The sequence below is a fragment of the Perognathus longimembris genome, chromosome 4 (assembly GCF_023159225.1).
Source record: "Perognathus longimembris pacificus isolate PPM17 chromosome 4, ASM2315922v1, whole genome shotgun sequence".
NCBI classification, from domain to species: Eukaryota; Metazoa; Chordata; class Mammalia; order Rodentia; family Heteromyidae; genus Perognathus; species Perognathus longimembris.
The window spans coordinates 86978029-86999926 of NC_063164.1; the positions used below are offsets into that span (position 1 = coordinate 86978029).

The window sequence follows — 21898 nt, forward strand, 5'->3', positions numbered from 1 at the left end:
TTCCTTCTCTCCAGATTTGAATCAACTGTGCAGTTTTAGACTGAGAGGAGAAGTGTAAACAACTTTCAAATGTGTATTTTGAAGAGAACAGCATTCCTAAGGAGCAGAAAAAGACAATGGATATAAATATATGGGGTATTCTAAATGTGTGTGTATATGTATGTGTGTATATATACATACAAAAGCATGCACATACACACATATCACATTCACACATATATCTGGGAATTAAACAGAGGGCCTTGTGCTTACAAAGGCAGATACTCTACAATTTGAGCCATTCCTCTACTCCTTTTTTTTGTCTCAGCACTTTTTTCTTTTTTGCGCTAGCTATGGAGCTTGAACTCAGGGCCTAGATGTTGTTCCAAACCTGCTTTTGATAAAGGCTAGCTATCACTCGAGTCACATCTTCACTACCAGGTTTTTTAGTAGTTTATTGGAAGTAAGAGTGTCATGGACCTTCCTGCCTAGGCTGCTTTGACCTATGATCCTAAGATCTCAGATTCCTTAGTAGCTAAGATCATAGGCATGAGCCACTTGCACCTGGTCTTGCTTTTTAAAAAAAAATCGTTATTATAATGGTGATGTGCAGATGGGTTACAGTTACACAAGTCAGGTAAAGAGTACAATTCTTTTTGGACAATGTCACCCCTTCCCTCCCTCTCTCCCAGCTTTTCCCTCCCATCCCCCCCGCCAGGTTGTATAGCTTATTTTCAATGTGGTGTCCAGTGAGCACCATTACTGCATTTATTCACCCTTTGTCCCTCCATTTCTGTGCCTCCCCTTTCACCTCCAAAGACATATTAATGAACAAACAGAACAAAAAGAAAAGACAAGAAAAACTGCAACAAAAAAAAAAAAAACCAAAAAACTTGGGGCTGGGAATATGGCTTAGTGGTAGAATGCTTGCCTAGTTAGTTTGCAGGAAACCCTGGGTTCAATTCCTCAGTACCACATAAAGAGAAAAAGCTGGAAGTGGTGCTGTGGCTCACAGGTAGAGTGCTAGCCTCGAGTGAAAAGAAGCCAGGGATAGTGCTCAGGCCCTGAGTTCAAGCCCCAGGACTGGCAAGAAAAAACAAAAAAAGAAAAAAAAAACTTTTGTTTTCATTCTTGGAGTTGATTTTGATAAATATTATTTTGTATGATCAGATGCACATAGGCATTGTGTCTTTCTGTTCCTCTCCTGAGTATCCTCACTATGTTTGAATACCTAGAGTCCTCTATCATTTATTATGTCCCACTATTTTAAATCTAGCTTTCGCATATGCGAGGAAACATGCGCCATTTCTCGTTCTCAGCTTGGCTTACCTAAGTTAACATGATTTTATCAAGGTCCATCCATTTCCTTAAAAATGACATAACATTATTCTAATGGCTGTGTAAAATTCCATTGTATATAGGCACCACATTTTTTTTTTTTATTCACTCGTCTATTGTAGGGCATCTAGGCTGTTGCCACAGTTTGGCTATTGTGAGTAGTACAACAATGAACATGGATGAGCAAGTTTCTTTAAGGTATCCTGGCTTGTGATGTTCTGGGAAGATGCCCAGAAGTGGTATGGCTGAGTTGTAGGGAAGCTCCATGTTTAGTTTGTTGAGGAACCTCTGGACTGCTGTCCAGAGTGGTCATACTAGATTAAATTCCCACCAATGGAGCAATAAAGTTCTGCCTCCCCCAACATTTATTGTTGTTCCAATTCAATTGTTGGCCAATTTAACTGGGATAAGATGGAATCTCAGAATTGCTTTGATTTGCATTTCCTTTATGGCCAGGGATGATGTGCACTTCCTCATGCAGTTTTTGGGGTTTTGTGTGGGGATTTTTTTTACATTCTTATTTCTTCTTCTGAGCAGTCTCTCCTTAGCAACTTTGCCCATTTGGTAATTGGTTTGTTAGCTTTGGGAGGTGTTATAGTCTTGCTTATTTTTAAAGTAAAGTTTCTTTTATGTCTGTACTTGTACTTGTATTGGCACTTCCCTATGTCCGTGGGGATAACAGATGTACACTACAGTGCCCAGCTATTGGTTGAGATAGTCTTTTTATGCCTGAACTGGCCTCAAATCATGATCCCCCAATCTCAGCCCCCAACTAGCTAGGATGACAGGCTTGAGCCACCACACACAGCTTAGAACTAGAATTTTAAGAATAATATGATGATGGGCTGGGAATATGGCCTAGTGGCAAGAGTGCTTGCCTCCTATACATGAAGCTCTCAGTTCAATTCCCCAGCACCACATATATGGAAAATGGCCAGAAGGGTCGCTGTGGCTCAGGTGGCAGAGTGCTAGCCTTGAGCAGGAAGAAGACAGGGACAGTGCTCAGGCCCTGAGTCCAAGGCCCAGGACTGGCAAAAAAAAAAAAAAAAAAAAAAAAAAGAATAACATAATGAATTATACTAAATGAAATGTGTACAGTGGGCCATATGATAGTCCTGAGGAATTAATAACATATTTAACCATTTTTCTATTTAAAAAATAATCAAGATATCATTGCCTGGAACATTTTTTTTGTTTAAACTGGCAAAGTTAGTATGAAAGTTCTTTATATGTCATTTTCAGTTCATGTGCAACAGGAGAAAGTTATTGCAACTTACTGTTAATTTTTCCCTCTTAAGTGGTATTTCCTAGTTTTAGGTCCTAATGCTTATTGATGGCCAACTCCTGAAACAAATTGAGTCTGATCATACTGAATTATCCTCAAAGTGTGTGATGTTTATGCTGTAGTATTTGCCTTGATATTTTTCAGTCTGCATATATTCTCAGCAATTTTTCCCTACCTCATTAGACTTTTTTTAAGTTATGAAATCAACATATAAGCACTTTAATAAGAAAGACAATAGAGTTATAATGACAAGTTAATCTTTTCCTCCAGCCTCATTCAAGTGCATGGTTTGGTATACAATCTCCCATATCATCTCTACTCTTCCTTCCTTTTGAGGCAAGCACTTTTGCCACTAGGCCATATTCCCAGCCCCAGTCTTCCTTCCTTTTGTTTTCTCCTGTCCTCCATTCTTTTTGGTACATTTCCCCAAATATTACCACATACTGCAAATCAACCTCACAGACTGGTAGTCTACAGTCTAGGTATAGTTGGAAAAATGGTTTGCTTGATGAACATTACGGAAATATAACATGAAAAACAGGAATGATTTCCATTCACATGCCTGTGTTCATAATATTGTTGATGCTGCATAAGCTTTCCATTCAACGAGCTTGAGCTTTAATCGGTACAACCCCCAAATGCTATTATCCTTAATGTTGAAATATCAAATGATCAGAATCCCTAGTCGAAATTCTTTTTATTTTGTGCCAGTGCTGTCTCAAACTCAGGACCTCTAGGTCATACTTGGATTTTTTTAAAATCACAGATGGTGCTTTACCAGTTGGGCTATACCTCTAATTGCAGCATTTTTGCTGGTTAACTGGAGACAAAATCTCAGCCTTCTGAAATCTGCCCCAGGAGAGAAGTTCAGAAGACTCTTATCTAAAAAAAAAAAAAAAGAGGAAGTGAAGCTATGCGCACTTACTAGCCTTAAGCAAAAATGCTCAAAGATAGTCCCCAGGCTGAGAGTTCAAACTTCCAAACCAGTAAACACACACATGCACACACACAAACAAATAACTGTGAAAAATTAAAACTTCTTCAAAATACATTTGTTTCAGATACAAAATGCTTTCATTTCAGAAACGTGACAGAACACTTTCTAGGTCACTTTACATAAGAGAAGTCCATCTTTTTCAAACATACATACTCAGGAATACCAACAATTGTCACACAGATTTGACAGTTAGCCATAGTGAATCATGTTTATAAAATATAAGACCAGAAAGAAAAATGTGTCACTGTGGCCTGTGCACCCAGTTTAATATCTATGGCCGCCAGAAATATCTTGAAAGATTACCTGTCTTTTGATAAGATAGATCGAAAGCTATAATAGTTTACCACTGCCTATATAATTGCCCAAATAGCCAAGATCCTGAAAGCATGACTTACTTCAAGTCCAAAAGCTTCAGAACCTGTGTTCTGTTTGATTATCTTAAGCTTTTTCCTTTCTGTGACAAGGTATCTGTGACAACCAGCTTAAGGGAGGATTTATTTTGGTCCAAGGTTTCAATTCACAGTGTGCTGACCTCTTAGAAGTCCTGTCAGCAATTTTCAATCCAGGACCAAGCTTTCAATCCAGGTCTTTGGGGGAACACTTCAAATCAAAAGCTCAACACTGGTGGTGTAACTATCAGTTGGAAGTTGAAAGCCTAAGGACAAGGAGGCCATTGGTATAAGTTACTGAGGCCAGAGCTTTTGAGCCTGGATATTTGACATGCAAAGCAGAGGAAGAAACCCTATCCCAGTTCCAAGAAACAAACTAACTTACCTTGCTTATTTTTTCTCTCCTATCCTAAATGGTGCCTACCTGTACTGACAGCAGATCACATCCTTACCTATTTAATCTCATACATTCATCCCTGGGGAAATGTCCTCACAGACATATCCAAAATAATGCTTTGCCGGATTTTCTGAGTGTTCTTATTGCTTAGCAGGATTCCTGCAACTACCTGAAAATGAACTAATCCTTTCCCCAGAATTCTTCTTTCTATCCTCTTAGCAACCCCCACCCTTTTTCTTCCCAATAGCAATTTGCAGGTTTTAGGATTTTGGTTTCTAGGATTTCACTACTTGAAATTGTAATAATTTAAATTTGTGATTTGGGAAATTTTATACTTTAGAAGTTTTCTTTACATTTTGATACAGAATCTTACAAGGTATCCCAGGCTGACTTCAAACTTGAAACCCACTTGACTTAGCTTTCATTGTGCTGGTATTACAGGCATGTACCTCGACACTCTGATGAGTATTTGGAAGTCTTTGCACTTAACATATTGTGTATTATCAATTGGGATTAGATTCAGTTGCCTCTAACTAACGGTGCTATATCACAGTAATTTTTTTCTCACATACAATAAATCAGGAAGTGGGTAGTCCAAGACTAATGTGGCACTCCAGGGTCATGAGGGACAGGCTTCTAGTCTTAAGGTCAGTTGAATCATCCATAGTAGCTGAGAATCTCTACTCATTTTATCTGTACTTCCAAGCGGGCGGCAAGATGGAAGACCAAGTCTGTCTGCTTTGCAGATCCTTTCTGTAAGTTTCATTCAACTACAACTTATATCTCCTTCACCATAACTTACTCATTCAGTCAGCTGTACAGGAGATTTGAGAAATACCGGGTTTTGTCTGGGAACAATGTAAGAAGCATAACTATTTGTCTAGATTCCAGTTTCTCTAGGTTATTATAGGCATCTGGAAGAGATGACTCGATGTTCCTCAAGAACTGGCCTTGTTTCTTTTGATATAAAAATAAGCACCTGAGAGTTACCTGACCATAGTTGCACTTTGAAGAGGATATATTTTTAAATATTCTGATTTTTAAAGAACTGCTTCTGATCAAAATCATTTTTGTATTTATTAGTCCTTTCATTTCTTTAGGGTTCACCAAAATGGGACACCTAAATCTGATGTTTATTTTTACGTTTTAAATTTTTGTTGTTTTTTGGTATTAGGTATTGAATGCAGGGCTTTGCACATGTTAGAAAAATTGCTCTACCACTTGAGCTATGTCCCTAGTCCTGAATTTTAGAGTTTTATGAATACTGTTAAGTAATTTCCAGGAGAATGTAAGAATTCACAATTCACACTTTCAGCAATGCTTGGCTTATCTAATTTCTCACATACTTATCAAAATACTGTCTTCTAATCTACAATTTAAAAATTGAACAATCAAAAATTTAATTGTTCATGTTACCAAATATTTCAATTAAGGACTACAGATTTCTTCTTGTACTTAAGAAATTCTTTTCCACTTTGAGTTTATACAAATATTTCCCTAAGTTTCTCTTAATATGTTTGTGTCTTTTTTTGTTAGTTGCTTCATTCATCCAACAAATATTTACTGAGCATTTGCTATATGCCAAGATCCCTTTACTTTGTGGTAGGTATATTTTCTAGCTGAATGAGATAGATAGTAAACAAATAAAAAGAGAAGACATTTGCCCTAGAGAATTAAGATAGGGCGACTAAGGAGAGAATGAGGCAGAGCATCTTAAACTGGGTGTTCAGTAAAAGCTTCTCTGACGTTAGATGATATAAGCGTAAGTGATGACTGGGGTGTGTGTTAGGAGGAGCTCAAGGAGACTGTGAAGCAGGAAAAGTCTCAATATTTGTGAACAAAAACAAGAAACTGATGTGGTATTGCATCAGTACAGAACAGAAGACAAGATGAAGAGGCTGTACGCACCACAGCATGGAGTCCACTATGAGAAGCATGGATTTTCATTTCATATTGGAGATTTACAATTCATCTAGAATTTGTTTTTGTGTGGAATAGGAGTGTGTGTGCATGTGTGTGCACATGCATGTGCAGGTGTCTTTCTTTCAAATTGAGTCTTATTTTGCTTATTTAGTTTGAGACAGAGCCTCACTATGTAGCACAGAGTAGCCTCAAATTCAAGATACTCCTGCCTCAGTCCCCAGAGAACTGGGGTTATTTTGAGTATTTTAAAATACTCATTCTTGCTCACAATGAGAAGACTAGGGCTTCATGCTCCCAAATCTCAGCTATTTCCAACATTTTATAGAAATTATCACTCCATAACAAATCTAAGCAAAAATTAAACAATAAGTGTTTTTATTCTAGTATGTTTATTCTAGCATCTTACTCTGAGCTACTATAACCAAGTACATTGATTACTAAATAATCCAAAGACCAATTGCAGGCATGCTCACATGATGAAAAGGGCTAGGAAGTTTTCTGGGATCTATTTTACAAGGACACTAATTTCATTCGTGGGCAAAACCAAAAGCCCTCTTTTATCACTATCACTTTGGAGGCTAGGATTTACACAGATGAACTTTGGGAAATATGTTTAGTCTACAGAATCTAGGAATGTTCCCACTGAACTTCAGGTTAAACTATAGTGGAAATTTATAAGTCATATGTGAAGATAAATATTAAGACAGTCACACAAAGCTTTTGATTAAAAACATGGCCATTGTTTTGACTGATCAATTGTACTTGGCCCAAAAGAAATTATTTTGGCCAGTTCCAAAAGTCAAATCTACCCAGGTTCACAAGTTGCCACAAGTGGATACATTTAAAGCAATGCAGGAAAGGCAAGCCTGAAGGAGCTGCTCAAATATATTTTTTATGATGTAGAAGTGAAAGAATAAGCACAAAGAATCTCAGATAACATCTGAAAGAGGAGGACATATTTTGGATGTTTAAGTCTGTATGTTTAAGCAATTAGTTAAAAAAGTCATTATTCTACACTTAGGTAATATTCTTCTGGATCTTCCCATAAAAATTATTTCGTAATTTCTACTTTTAAAAAATTCAAGTTTTAAACAGTTTGAGTTAGGCAATCCTCCACGAGCAAGGTCCTGAACTCTAACCTGAGTATTGCCAAAGGAAAAAAAAAAAGAAAAGTAAAGGTAAGTAGTCCTATTGCTCTTAGGGATAAAGAGAGTATAAAGGAGTTCATATTAATGTCTCTGAATTCTAGAATTAATGTTTCTCTATATACTGACTTGGTTGTTTAAGATCACAAGATTTGAGAAGGAAGAGGCCAGAATTGAGGGCCCCTCCTTCACCACACTGCGAAGCATCTTGGCCAGCTACACATTTGCTCTTAGTCAGTGCTCTCTGGGGGTTTGGTGCTCTACTAATCTGCAGATAGTCATTCTTGTAGTAATATCCACTTTTCTCTTTGTTAAGTAATAATATCTTCATTTTTTAAAATAATGAAGAACAAATTATATGTGATGGGGGCACCTTTAAAGATACAAAGACATTTTCTAAATTGGCTAAAGCATACGAATAACCTAGGAAATCTTATAGTAATGAGCAAACCAATATTTGTCAAAATGAAACAGTGGTTGTGGCATTAAACTAATGAGCCTTGAAAAGGGGTCAGAAGTGGGTTTTGGTTTGAACTCTGTTGTTTTTAGTTGCTTTAAAAATCATTTAATCTTGCTGGGTGGTGGTGGCTCATGTCTGTAACCTTAGCTACTCAGGAGGCAGAGATGTGAGGATCATGGTTTGAAGCCAGCTGAGCAAGGAAGCCCTGGAGATTCTTATCTCCAGTTAGCTACCAAAAAAAGCCAGAAGTGGCGGTGTGACAAGTGATAAAGCACTAGCCTTGGCACAAAAGCTCAGAGACAGCATCTATGTATTCACACACACACACACACACACACACACACACACACACACACACACCAAACAAAAATAAATAAAAATCATTTAATCGCTCTGAGATCCTGCATCATTTAGAGTTCCTAAGTTTAAGTGATGGGAAGTGGCTATGGTTAACAGAAGCCCAATTGGACTTATTGGAAAGATACTACAAACACAAATACCTGAAAGGCTGGGAAATTAACAAGAATCAAGCATCTAATTGATCTGAGCTAAAAAGGAAATTGGGGAGCTATTAGGAAGTAATAAATGTAGAATAGTTGAACAAACCTAATTTTCCCACAGTAGTTTTCAAGATCATGTCTAAGAGGCCTTCTACCTCTAGACACACTCAGCTTCTGCCTTGGAGGATAATGAGCAGGAGGGGTGTATATGCAAACAAGGTGGTCAGCAATCTTTGGCCAGATAAGTAGCTGAAGGCTCTGAGAAACTGAGGGAGAATGGGCCACCATGGAAGCACAGAGGCTACCAATTTGGTATGCAGCAAACAGGACGCAAAAGGGATCTTAAGCAAGTGAAGTGTGTGGTTGCACGATTATGAGGCATAGGCACAAATGGCATTTCCACCAAGCTGGGAAGCCTCCAAATGTTTCCCTAAGTTTGTCTTTGCAAACACAGGACAGGCTTCACTATGTGAAAGAGATTATGATAGATTTCCTCAGGTCTTTGATAGTACTTTGAAGGCAACTCAAGTTGAACCAAATTTAGCCTCAAAAGTAAAAGTTATAGAATGGCAACCCTCAGGTTACATAGAAGACTTGGAAAGAAAAAAAAAGGAGAATTATTTACTGTCTTAGTCCACCAGAGACTAATAAATAAAAAATACAAAACCATTCATCACTCATGAAAGCTAAGAAACCCCAGACTGAGGGACTGGCATTTGGTGTGGGCTCTCTTGCTGTGCTATAGTATGGTGGAAAGCATGGCTTGTGGGACAGCAGGAAATGGGTCAAATTCATCCTTTTATAAAAAGCTCATTCCTGAGATGACAGCATTAGTTCATTTGTGACAGCAGAGAACGAATGGCCTAATCACTTCTTTAGAGATCTCACCACTCAACACTACTATATTGGGAAGTTAAGTTTCAACACAAGAACTTTGGTGCATGCCTTCTTTCTAACCATAGTAATTAATGAAGATAAGAATATTGATGTCTAATTATTCTTGGGAAAAAAATAAAGATCCTGGCAATACTAGACCTACTAACAAAACAACAGTGGTCTGAATCTACCTTCCAGTGCAATGTGGGCTCTCCACATTGCTGTACCCTCCTCATGCTTCATTATTTTAAAAATGTTTTAAAAATATGGAACACTTCACAAATTTTTGTGTTATCCTTGCACAGGGGTCATGCTAATCTCTGTAATGTTCCAGTTTTAGTATATGTACTGTGAAGAGGGCACCTTGTGCCTCATTTTAAGCATACTATTACCAACCTAGACTTGATCAAGTTCTGATACTTGCTGTGCCCCTTTCCTAAAATTTTTTCAATGCCAGAGAATGAGCAACCAGGTTCAGAGCTATCAGCTTCCTTGAATGACTTGCTCTGCTAAAGGCACTAACCTATGTTCTTGGGACTCTTAGCAGATACATCATTCCTGATTTAATTACATGTAACTGATGAAAACAACCATTTATTCTACTTACATTAAGCCATAACTATCTTTTCTACCAGAGCCAGTTATCATGCTTCCCTAGAGGATCTTAACTACTTCATAGTGGAAGTGAGAATTCCCATGTAGATGCAGGGGAAAAAATAAAAATAATGCATCTGAAAGAAGAATCATTTGTTTGACTTCCCTGAGGACAACTTCTCAGAAAAGCTCTTCCTTAGAATTATTCAGTGTGAATCATTGTGGGTATATATAGGGCATTGATTGATGAGGGTGCTCCCTTAGTGTCTTCTACATGTAAGATTGTATTTGTGCTGGACTTACTTCTATCCTTCAATTTCAGTACACAATATATAATTCACTGTAGATTTTGTTGGATTCATTCTCAACATAACAGCAATAACGTTTTCTTGCCTGGATACTTTCGAAGGTTTCAAGTTGCTTTTAGGATACAGCAGTCTAAAATTCCAGACTTGTTTGAATCTTCCCTGTTTCACTGGCTTCACTTTTTAGTGCATCTTCCTTGGCTCTCTTCACTTTAACCTTTTGGATCTTCTTTCCCATGATGTCAAACATACTTCCTTGTAGGTTTTGATATGCTATTTTTTTTCTTTCTGGGGGTTCTGTTCCCCCTCCCCCCAGCCCTTCCTCTTGCCATCTTGAGGCCTTAGCTTAAATGACACTTGGCCAGAGAAAATTTTCCTACCTTCCACCCCCATCCCATATTCCCATTCCCATTTCTAACCTGATTTCTCATAGTCTTCTGCATTCTTCTATTGCTTGTAACAAATTGTTGCTCCAATAATTTGTAAACTGTAACAATCAAGGCCATATCTATTCTGCACCCTGGGAATATTCTAGGTCAGCACAGCTTCTGCCATAAAGTGTGTGAACAAATGTGTATCAAATGAGTGAAAAACCCATATTCTTTAGGTCAGCACAATACCATATTTAGACAGTCTTTTCAAAGATATTTTAACGACAGTCTCAATTAAGCAAACCCAGAATGCCAGCAGATAGAAGCTAGTAACCTCCTAGGTTAATAAAGTTGGATGCCAGGAACTTGTTAGAAATGTGAATTCCCAGGTTCCATTTCAGAATAACTCATCAGGAAACTCAGAGGATGAGGCTCAAGTTTGCTTTAACAAATCTTCCAGGTAATAAATTCTGATGCACATCAAAGTTGGGAAACTACTGCTTTAGGCCTCCCAGTCTGACAGATACATCACATACATATGCAAATACCCCTCCCAACCCCACCCCCATATCCTCATTATTTTCACTCTCACTATATTCCACAGGCAAGTTTCTGTAGACAATCATCCAAAAGCCTGAATAAATGTGTACTGTGTATATTATTTAGGATATAATTCCTAGGAGGCTTGCCGTTTCTTTTTTTTCCTGGGCACTAGCCTTCCCTTGGAGGACGCTACAGCCTAAAAATCTTGTAATGAATAAAAGCTCAGAACAAAGGCTGGGGACCCACGGGGCACGCCTCCTTCATCTAGCTGCTCACCCACGTTCCCACCTGGCTCCCTGCCACCCAAGTGTCAAGAACGGCTGCCTGCTGCTCTCTCTAAACGTTCTAAATTAGATCCTTTTCCTCCAGGCCTTGGGGACGATATTCACAGCTGCGAGGGGCTCTCCGCTGCTTCCATACCAAGCCCAGAAGCAAATTGAAAGCCTCAAGGCTGAAGCCTCGATCCCCCAGGAGCTCCAGAAGCACAACTGGAAGCCCGGGCTTGACTTCCCCGCCTCTCCTTCCTGGAAAACCCGTAGTGGATCGCGCTGACATCCGGACAGGAGCCCCGGCCTGCGCTCGCACCTCACTGCGCATGCTCTCTCGCCCCGCCCGCTCGGAGCCGGAAGGGGGAGCGCTGGCGGCCCGGGCCTGGCCAGGCCGGGGCGTCGGCACCGGCGGCCATCTTGGCTTCCCGTGGAAAGGCGGCGTGCGGGGAAGAAGTTGTAGGGTGGGGGCCGGCGTGAGGGGGAGGGCAGAAGAGAGGGGGAGGAGGCCGCAGCGGGGCCAGGGCGGGGACTACCGGCCCGCCCGCCTGCCTGCCTGCCGGCGTTGCGGAAGCGGTCGCCGCGGACCCAGCCCGCTCGCTTTCTGGCTGCCGCCTCGGCTTCCCCGCAGAGCGAGGGCGGCCGCGCCGTGGATGGTCAGATAGCGCCGGCCTCCTGCCGCCCATCCTCGGCCCCAACCAGCGCGGCGCAGACGGCGGCGGCAGCAGGCGCGGAGGAAGATGGCGGGACGGCTGCCGGCCTGTGTGGTGGACTGTGGCACGGGGTAAATCTAGCAGGGCGGGTTGCCGTCCGGGACGGGCAGGGGAAACTGAGGCGGAGGCCGGAAAATGGCGGGGGAGGGAAGAGGCCCGGAGATGAATGGTGCGGCGGCCCGACTGGCAAGGGGTGGGGCCGGCGGCCAGCGCCTCCCTCGTTGTTCGCTTCGCCCTCCCGGCACGGGGGCGCGGGGTGTGCGGCGGGGGAGGAGGGACGGCCGTGAACCCCGAGAGCTGCCTCTCCCTCCGCGCGACCCCACCCGCCCTTCCCCCCACGCCGGTGGGCAGCCCCGCCGCCGCGGGAGGGGTGGGGACGCCGCCTCCCGGGGCTCGCGCGGCCCACCTGGCGTCCCTTCCCTCCGCGCCCCTTCCCTGCCGCACGCCCTCCCTCCGTGGGGACCCTGCGAGCGCGGGGAGAAGGAGAAGCTGGTGTAGGTTTTGCAAGATTTGCCGTGACAACACTGCCCCGGGTGTGGGTGGGGAAAGGGAAGAGTCGGGCTCTGAAAATGGGAACCTAAGACTGATGCTTCCATTTATTGGATCACCCACCTATTCTTTTCGGCTGCACTCCGCGGACATTTAATTTCCATCCCCTATTGCGGTGTGTGTGCGTGTGTTTTAAGCCGGTGTACCAAATCTCATTTTAATTCGAGAGAGAAAATGTCATGTGTTACTTCCCTTGCCTTAAAAAAGTCACCTAGTGAGCAAGCGCGCTGCAACTTCCTTAGTTTTGTCAAAGCCGCTTCCTGCTTTGAGCCTTTTATAGCCTTATAAGGTAGTTTTTCGTGTCCAACGTGAACATATCTTGGCAGAACTTTCAAAATGAAGCAGGTTGCAAAGAGACGAAATTACCGCTTCTAGGTAGCAATTTATTTGAACTTAAACAAATATATCGTTCTTGTGATCTCAGGGAAAGCACCCTACAACACGAGGTGTGTCCCTGACAGTATCCTGAAAGCTGAAGGAAGGTGTGCAGGTATAAAGGAATGTGCTTAACTAGCAAATAGACGTGTAGTTTAGAGTAGCTTGCAAGTAGTCAATCTTTATTAATTACTAGACATTTTAGTTACCATGCATTGCATACTTTCTTTGAATGACAACTTTATGTTGGAATATTGGAAGTGTGGGTTTTTTTTTTTTTGGAAGAGGAAGGTCTCTGCTGATTGATTATATCCTTTTAGCTCTATGCAAAATTTCTCTCATCTTCATTCTCATGCCTTTATGTTAGTGTACAGCTTCTAAAATCTCAGTGCAACTTTTGAAACAACCAACTTCCTATTGTTTTCCCTTAGGAAGACATGGATAAAGCCTCAGGGGATATATATGTATGTATGTATGTATGTATATATGCTCATATTTGTATACATGTGTATGTATGCATATATGTGTGTGCACATATGTGTATGAATGATGTCTTAAAATAAGTTTCTTTTTCTGTATCATTTCTTAGAACCAGTATTTTCTTTCTTATTTTAGTTGATGAGCAGTTTTATGACAAGGGCCAGTTTCAGAATTAGATTTGTCCTGAGTAGGATTTTTCAAGTGTGTTATGTGATAGATATTGCTACCTAATTAACACTTAATACTTTGGAAATCACAAGTTGTTAATTAAAGATAGTGTAAATAATAAATAACAATATTTACTAAATAACATGATAACATGGCATCATCTTTAGTATATTTCTTTTTCTGTTTTAATTTCCCTCTTTTTTTTTTTTTTGCCAGTTCTGGGCTTGGACTCAGGGCCTGAGCACTGTCTATGGCTTCTTTTTGCTCAAGGCTAGCACTCTGCCACTTGAGCCACAGCGCCCCTTCTGGCCATTTTCTATATATGTGGTGCTGGGGAATCGAACCCAGGGCTTCATGTATATGAGGCAAGCACTCTTGCCACTAGGCCATATTCCCAGCCCCTCATTTCCCTCTTTGAAATGAAGTTTTGGTTATTTTAGAATTAGGGTATTATCTCATTGACCTTAATTGTCTCAATGAGTGAATTAGGTATTTTAATGTACTAGATTATCTCATTTAGCTTAATCTTAAATTTACAACACATACAGAGTAGCCAGGATTGAGGATGAGGGTTGAATCTATACCTAAACTACATCTATTTTAATATCTCACTTCATTACATTCTTTCTTTCATTGGTCCCACCTCACAAGTAGAGATTAACTGAACATTCGTTATAATAGGAGAGGAGAGGATTAGGAGTCGCCTGTACTTCTCTTTTTATATCCTGGGGCTTGAACTTAGGGCCTGGGCTCTGCCCCTGAGCCTCTCTGTGCTCAAGGATAGTGCTCTACCACTTGAGCCACAGCGCCAATTCCTGCTTTTTCTATTTATGTGGTACTGAAGAATTGAACCCAGGGCTTCATGCATGTTAGGAAAGCACTCTACCACTACGCCACATTCCCAGCCTTGTACAGCTTTTTAACTATCTGTCACAATCTGCAAGTTCCCCCCCTCTTAAAGAGTTTGTTTTAGCTGGGCACTAGTGGTTCTGGCCTGTAATCCTAGTTATTCAAGAGGCTGAGATCTGAGGATCACAGTTTAGAGTTAAATTGGGAAATGGGAGTTCTTGAGACTTATCTCCAATAAACTATTAAACAACAAAGCTGGAAGTAGAGCAGTGTCTCAAGTGGTAGAGTGCTAGCTGGGATAAAAAAGAAGTTCAGGGACAGTACCCTGTCCTCCCCAGTCCAGTTAAAGCCCCAGAATGAGCTCCCCCCCAATTTTTATTTTTGTTCTCAAAAGATGGGTTTTTTTCATCACTTAGTTGATGCATACACCTTCATCTCATATTAGCAAATAGAGGATAAATCTTTTTGATTGGGCCAAGGGTAAATAAGCATCTTAAGAGTGGTTTTTCAGAAAATTTTATATACAGAATAACTATGGTCCTCAAATGCAAACTTTGCCCTTATATTTTGTGTATCTCTTTATGCTTTAGAGAATACATTCACCTCAGAGCTCCAACTACAATTACTGTAAATGATAAATTACAGCCTAAATCAAGTTGTTCATTCCATTGCATTATATAATTTAGGCAAAAAATGGCCATCTGTTAAACTTGGTGGTCTTTGATAAGTTGTAAAAGTTAGGAAACCAAAAATTTAATTCTGAAACTTTGAATTAGGGTGTAATTTGGATAGAGTACCTGCCTAATCTTGAAGGCACCCTGGCTTTCAGCCCCAACACCACATGCACACATATACACACATACAATTAAGGAATTTAAATTCTTCCATCAGAATTTAAAAATAAGAATAACTTAGTCTCTGATAATGAAAGAAAATCCTCCTTTTATAAAGACTTTAGAAATACTTCTTTTAGAAATACCAGATCTACATATCTTTTAGGTCTGTAAAAGAATAGTACTGTAGAATAAAATTAGGGCAAGTAGATGCCCATTCATAGAGGGGTTTGCTTAAAAAAGAAATTACCAGAGTTTAGGTGTAGGTTGGTATAGAGTGTTGAGGATGTGAGAGGTCCAGGGTTCTGTTTCTTAACACCAAACAAAAATAAATTACTGTGACTAGAAAAGCAGTTTTAAAGCATTAAAAATAAATTGTACTTAACAAAGGGTAAGATTACAAGCAATATTAATTCTGTGTTTTCGGTAAAGTTTCTTCTGTATTCAAGCCTAAGGAAGGAAACATAGATTCTTACTATGCTAACCATGGTTACAGAGTTACTTTCCCTCATATGCCTTTTCTTTTTCTGCGATAAGCACTGCATTGGCAGATAATTTCTATTATCATGGCAAAGATTATGTAACCTTACTTTTGAAGTTTTGGATATATTGTGATCTAAAATAAATTAAGGAATTTTCCTGACTTCAGTTTCTGAGTCTTAAAATGTAAGCATAAATATTTTGTTGAGAGTCAGTGAATGAGAAGCTTGGTTAATTCATCCGTGGCCAAATTCCAGAAGTGAGTACAGATAAGGATGATCTTGTTTTAGCCAGGTGGGTGGAGGAAGGCATGCATGGGAAGTTCATGATTCTTTGGAGTTCTGTATATAACTTGGTGGTCTATTTCTGTAGTCGTTATCAGAGGCAGAAGTATTCATAGTATCTTGTTAACCAAAAATATTTATGAAAATTCTTATTTGCTGATGATTCTTGCAGTTTGTTAGATGCTTTTATTGAGAAGTCAAATTCTTCTTGGATAGCTAAAATTTATCTTTTTTACCAGTTTTCTTTCCTATCTGCCAATTTTGTGTTGAAACATCTATATTGACTTTGGATGGTTTATATATTGTGTTTAATGAACTTTCCAGCCTTACTAAACATAGTTCAGGATTTTTATACTTAAGTACAGCAGGAAAATTTCACTGCTAGGGAAGCCTGGTGGCCAGGCTTTTTATTTGCTTTATCTTTTTAAACCTGGGACAGTTATTTTTGCTTTGTTTTATAAGTGAGAAACTAAGATTAGATAGGTAATTTACCTGCTATTTGGATCTGAATTCTACATTTACGCCCATGTTCTTTCTGGTGCATAATAGGGAGTTTGCTGCTTTTTTCCACAACTGTATACATTAGTGGCTTTTTTTTTTTTTTTTTTTGCCAGTTCTGGGGCTTGAATCAGGGCTTGAGCACTGTCCCTGGCTTCTTTTTGCTCAAGGCCAGCACTCTACCACTTGAGCCACAGCGCCACTTCTGGCCTTTTCTCTTTATGTGATGATGAGGAATCAAACCCAGGGCTTCAGGTATACGAGGCGAGCACTTTACCACTAGGCCATATTCCCAGCCCTATTAGCTGCTTTCTTTCAGAGCTGTATATACATTAGCTTAATTTATGCGGTCAAAAATGCTCCAAGTGTTGTTAGTAACTTGATGCACTGCACGGGTAGAAAAAGTAGTGCTGTGAAAACTGAGGATTTTACACACACACACACACACACACACACACACACACACACACACAGTAGGGCAGTCATCCTAGAATATAATGAAAATGTCTATCACAGATTTCTTTCCCGACTGTTATATCATACTAGAGCCAAAATAGAAAAACAGAACAAAACAAAAAAATTAAATAATAGTAGATAAACAATGTTTGGATATGTGCTTTTAAAGCAGTAGTAGCTATTCTCTTGACTCTGAAAAGAAAGATGATGTGGCAAGGAACTCCCGTAAGTTTAGTGAATATTAAATTTGAACTATCCTTTTAAGGATTTGGGCAAATGTACGGGGGAGCATTCTAGAAAGGATGGAAAAGCATGTATGTACAGCTGAAAGAGAAGAGCAGCTGTTTCTTATTCTTTGCCCCCTGCTCATATGTTGTACTCCTTTTTTATGAATTGAAGAATGTGTAATAGCATTCTGTGATAGAGATTTTGTGATATGAGAGGGAACTGACATAATTGGACACCTACCTAATCAAGTATAATACTAATGAGATATGAGTATAAAAGCAAGACTGAGGAGAGATCAGTAAGAGGTGGGGATGGAGAAAGGACATGTTGAGTGAAGAGAATCAACATAAACTGCAGTACACTTATATACATATAAATATACCCACGCACAAAGACAGCATAATTAGCCCCACCAAACTGAAGGTGGGGGAGGAAGGAAGGGAGGATTTGGAATACAATGGGCAGTATGAACTTGGGCACAGCACACTGTGATATATACGGAATGACTCAATGAAACCTCTTCATATTCCTATTGTATGCTATATCTAAAATAAAATTGAAAAAAATCATCAAGTAGAGAAATGAAATGTTGAAAATAGGGCTTTTAGAATATTTTCTGAATCAAATGTGATAATATCACAAGTAATAAAGAGATTTGAGGTGAAGTTATAGGAATTCAGGTCTCTATTGAGTGAATGAATGAAAGAATAAGTGAGCAGGAGTTAGGAATGTTGTTTAAACTGCCTCAGATGCTTAATACACAGTGACTAGGGAATACCCATTTTAATAGGCTTGCTAGATGATTCTTAAGCAGTCCACTCAGCAGTAATTTTACAGAAATGCTACAATAGGATATTGGTGGTAGGATTGGAACAGAAGATACAATTTTGTATTTACATCTTTTTTTTTCTTTTAAATTTAATGTGTATTTGATTTTGTTTTACTTTATTTTTTGCCAGTCCTGGGGCTTGGACTCAGGATTTGACCACTTGTCCCTGGCTTCTTTTTGCTCAAGGCTGGCATTCTACCTCTTGAACCACAGCGTCACTTCTGGCCTTTTCTGTTTATGTGGTGCTGAGGAATTGAACCCAGGGCATCGTACATGCTAGGCAAGCACTCTACTGATAACCCACATTCCCAGCCCTATATTTTGTTTTACTGTTTAGTGGAGCTTGAACTCAGGGCCTTGAACTCTTATTCAGACTTCTTGCTTAGTTCTAGTACTCCACTAGTTGAGCCATGCTTCCAGTCCAGCATTTTATTGGCTAGTTGCAGATGAGGTAGATGGAGTTTCACATGTTTTATTACCCTTGCTGACTTGCAGCCATGATCTCCAGGTCTCAGCCACCCGAGTAGCTAGGATTATAGGCATGGGCCAGTATTGTATTGACCAGTGCCTGACTTGGTGTATTGTTCATTTATGGTTATCAAGGGCTTTGTAGACAGTTGCTGTTGAGTTTAATTGTTCCATTTACTAACTATATGATTTTTGTACACTTCAAATTCAGTAGGTCTTATTTTTCTCATCAGTAATTGAGAGGTTATAATAATTACGTATTTATTTTAATAATGCATGAAAATGTTTCAGTGCCTGGCTCACTCCTCCCTCCCCTCCTTCTTTCCTTCTTCTGGTGGTACTGAGAGATTTTGAACTCAGGTTCACTCTTGCCAAGCTAGTGATCTTTTACTAAATAAATATCATTGGAGCTATAACCTCCAGCACCTCATCCCTCCTTTTGCTTGTTATTTTTCATGTAGGTTTATAGTTTTGCTCAGGCTGGTTCAGACCCTGATTTCTTTTTACCTATTGCCTTTTAAGAAGTTCGCATAGTGTCTACCATAGGCTCCAGCTTATGAACTGAGATGGGGTCTTGCTTTTTGTCTGGGCTAGCTATCAGCCTTGATTCTCTTGATTTCCTGAGTAGGTAGGCATGAGTTACTGTACCTGGCCAGTGACAGACACATTTTAAGAACACAATACATTGTAATTATAATCATTATCTCCCCCTCTTTTGGAATTGAACTTCTTAAGGAAAGGAGGCACAATGTCTCCTCCTTATTTTTTATTGCCTGCAGGCCTTTGCTTGCCTACAACAGTTCTTTGTATGGTCACTATGTTTTTGCTAATTTGAAAGATGGGAAGGTAACTAGGACTTAGAAATTGATTCTGGCTCTTGTAGGTAGAGATCAATATGAGTGATTGGAACAATAAGGGAATTTTAAGCAACTGAGTTTAAAAAACTAAAATTAGAATTTGTTATTGAACTTTGAATGATATTCTATATATTTAGACCTGTCTTTCAGGAAGTTAAAAATAGTTTTGAGGCACTGGTGACTGACACCTGTAGCCCTAACTACTCTGGTTGCTGAGATCTCAGGATTTTAGTTCCAAGTTAGCCCAGGCAGGATCTCCAATTAACTACCAGAAAGCCAGAAGTGTAGCTGTGGCTCAAGTGGTAGAGTGCTAGCCTTGAGCCAAAAAAAAAAAAAAAAAGCTCAGGAACTGTGTTTAGGCCCTGAGTTCAAGCCTTGCCTGCCCACCTACACGTAAAGGAAATTGCAGAAGGTAGAGAGTTTGAAATGATAATGGTATTTTCTAAATTCAGGCAAGTAAAATGATAACCCAATACAAAGAGAGCAGGCTGATTGAATATGAATGTTTTCTGTTTTAAACCTTGTGGGTAAGTGACCAGTTTCTTTTTTATTTATTTATTTATTTATTTATTTTTTTGGCCAGTCCTGGGCCTTGGACTCAGGGCCTGAGCACTGTCCCTGGCTTCTTCCCGCTCAAGGCTAGCACTCTGCCACTTGAGCCACAGCGCCGCTTCTGGCCGTTTTCTGCATATGTGGTGCTGGGAAATCGAACCTAGGGCCTCGTGTATCCGAGGCAGGCACTCTTGCCACTAGGCTATATCCCCAGCCCAAGTGACCAGTTTCTTGAGCATCAAAATGAGAAGTGTACATGTGGCTTATAGTGAGTCATTAGTTATGCTGTCTCACTGGTTGGTTGTTTTTGAGTCAAAGCTCTGCCCTGTACAGGCTGGTCTCCAGTCCATGATCCTTATGTCTCCACTTCCTTTGTGCTGGGATTGTGGCCAAACACCACCATGTTGGCTTTATCTAACTTTGTGAGTGGTGAAAATCTTACGAGGAGCAGAGCTTACTCAAGTAGGGCTTAATTTTCCTTGTCCAATAGGCCCTACTTAGTAGATACAGTTAAAATCCTTTCATGTACAGCATGGTGGAAATGTAGCTTCAGATAACATTTATCCTGTAACCAAATTCTACCAGTCAAAAGGACTTGATTATTCCTCTGTAAAAATGTATTAGAACTTATCATTTCTTTCTTTTTTTTTTTTTTGCCAGTCCTGGGCCTTGGACTCAGGGGCTTGAGCACCGTCCCTGGCTTCTTCCCGCTCAAGGCTAGCACTCCGCCACTTGAGCCACAGCGCCGCTTCTGGCCGTTTTCCGTATATGTGGTGCTGGGGAATCGAACCTAGGGCCTCGTGTATCCGAGGCAGGCACTCTTGCCACTAGGCTATATCCCCAGCCCCTTATCATTTCTTTTTTAAATGACACTATTTTGATAGCTACATATATAAAGAAGCAAGAGCAATAATAACTATAAAATGTACATTATGGCTTACCATATGCTTGTAGTCATGAATTATTAATGCAAGGTGTAAGGTATTGTTGTTGGATTCATAAGTAAATTTGATTCTTTAAAATATGTGTTAACTAGATATGTAGCTCTTTGAAAATAGGTACTTTTATTCCCATTTACAGATGAAGAATTGGCAATGAGAGTATAAATTGCTTGCAAATACCACATAGCTATAGATTATCACATGGTATAACATTTACCTTTCAGCAGTTCATAATTGAGTGATTTTTGTGTGTTCACAAGCTTATATGAAACCATCTTCACAGATTTTCATTACCCCATATGAAACATAATACACATTAGTCATTCTACATTCCCTCTGTTCTCAACAAATAATAATAATATATACCCTCTTATCTTTATGGGTCTGTTTTTGGCTCTTTCCTGTAAGTGGTAGGATTTTTTGGCTGGATTCTTTTATAAGGCAAGTGTTAACTGCTATAATCTTTGTTTTGATTAGTGATAGTATAGAGGAAAGTGGTTTGGGAAACATTCTTAGGAATCTTTAAAAACAAAACAAAACAAAAAGACAGTTGGGCTGGGAATATGGCCTAGTGGTAAGAGTGCTTGCCTCATATACATGAAGCCCTGGGTTTGATTCACTACATATATAGAAAAGGCCAGAAGTGGCGCTGTGGCTCAAGTGGCAGAGTGCTAGCCTTGAGCAAAGAGAAGCCAGGGACAGTGCTCATGCCCTGAGTCCAAGCCCTAGGACTGGGGAAAAAAAAAAAGTTGCAGAAAGGGATAGAGTGACTTAAGAAAAAAAATATCGGGAAGAATATGTTTCTTTAATACTTAGTGCCATTTGCTGTTACTTCTGAGTCCTGTAACAACCTTTGAATTTAGTGTCATTACTTACATGCTAAGAATCTGCCTGTGATTACATGTCTGTGGGTATAGACCTATGTATATGATCCACAGGCTAGTAAGTGGTGAAAAAAGCATTTCAGCCT

The 21898-nt window shown here is 39.9% G+C and overlaps 1 protein-coding gene and 1 pseudogene across 1 annotated transcript in view; one reads left to right on the forward strand and one right to left on the reverse strand.

The window, feature by feature from the left end:
* Positions 1-9549: 9549 nt before the first annotated feature.
* On the reverse strand, positions 9550-9650 carry LOC125351004 (annotated as a pseudogene).
* A 2234-nt stretch (positions 9651-11884) lies between these two features.
* Actr3 (actin related protein 3) overlaps positions 11885-21898 on the forward strand; it is a 47805-nt gene continuing 37791 nt past the window's right edge. Inside the window, exon 1 of the mRNA XM_048345612.1 lies at positions 11885-12152. Within this exon, the coding sequence (XP_048201569.1) occupies positions 12109-12152 (44 nt within the window). The 5' untranslated portion in view covers positions 11885-12108. The remainder of the gene's footprint in view (positions 12153-21898) is intronic.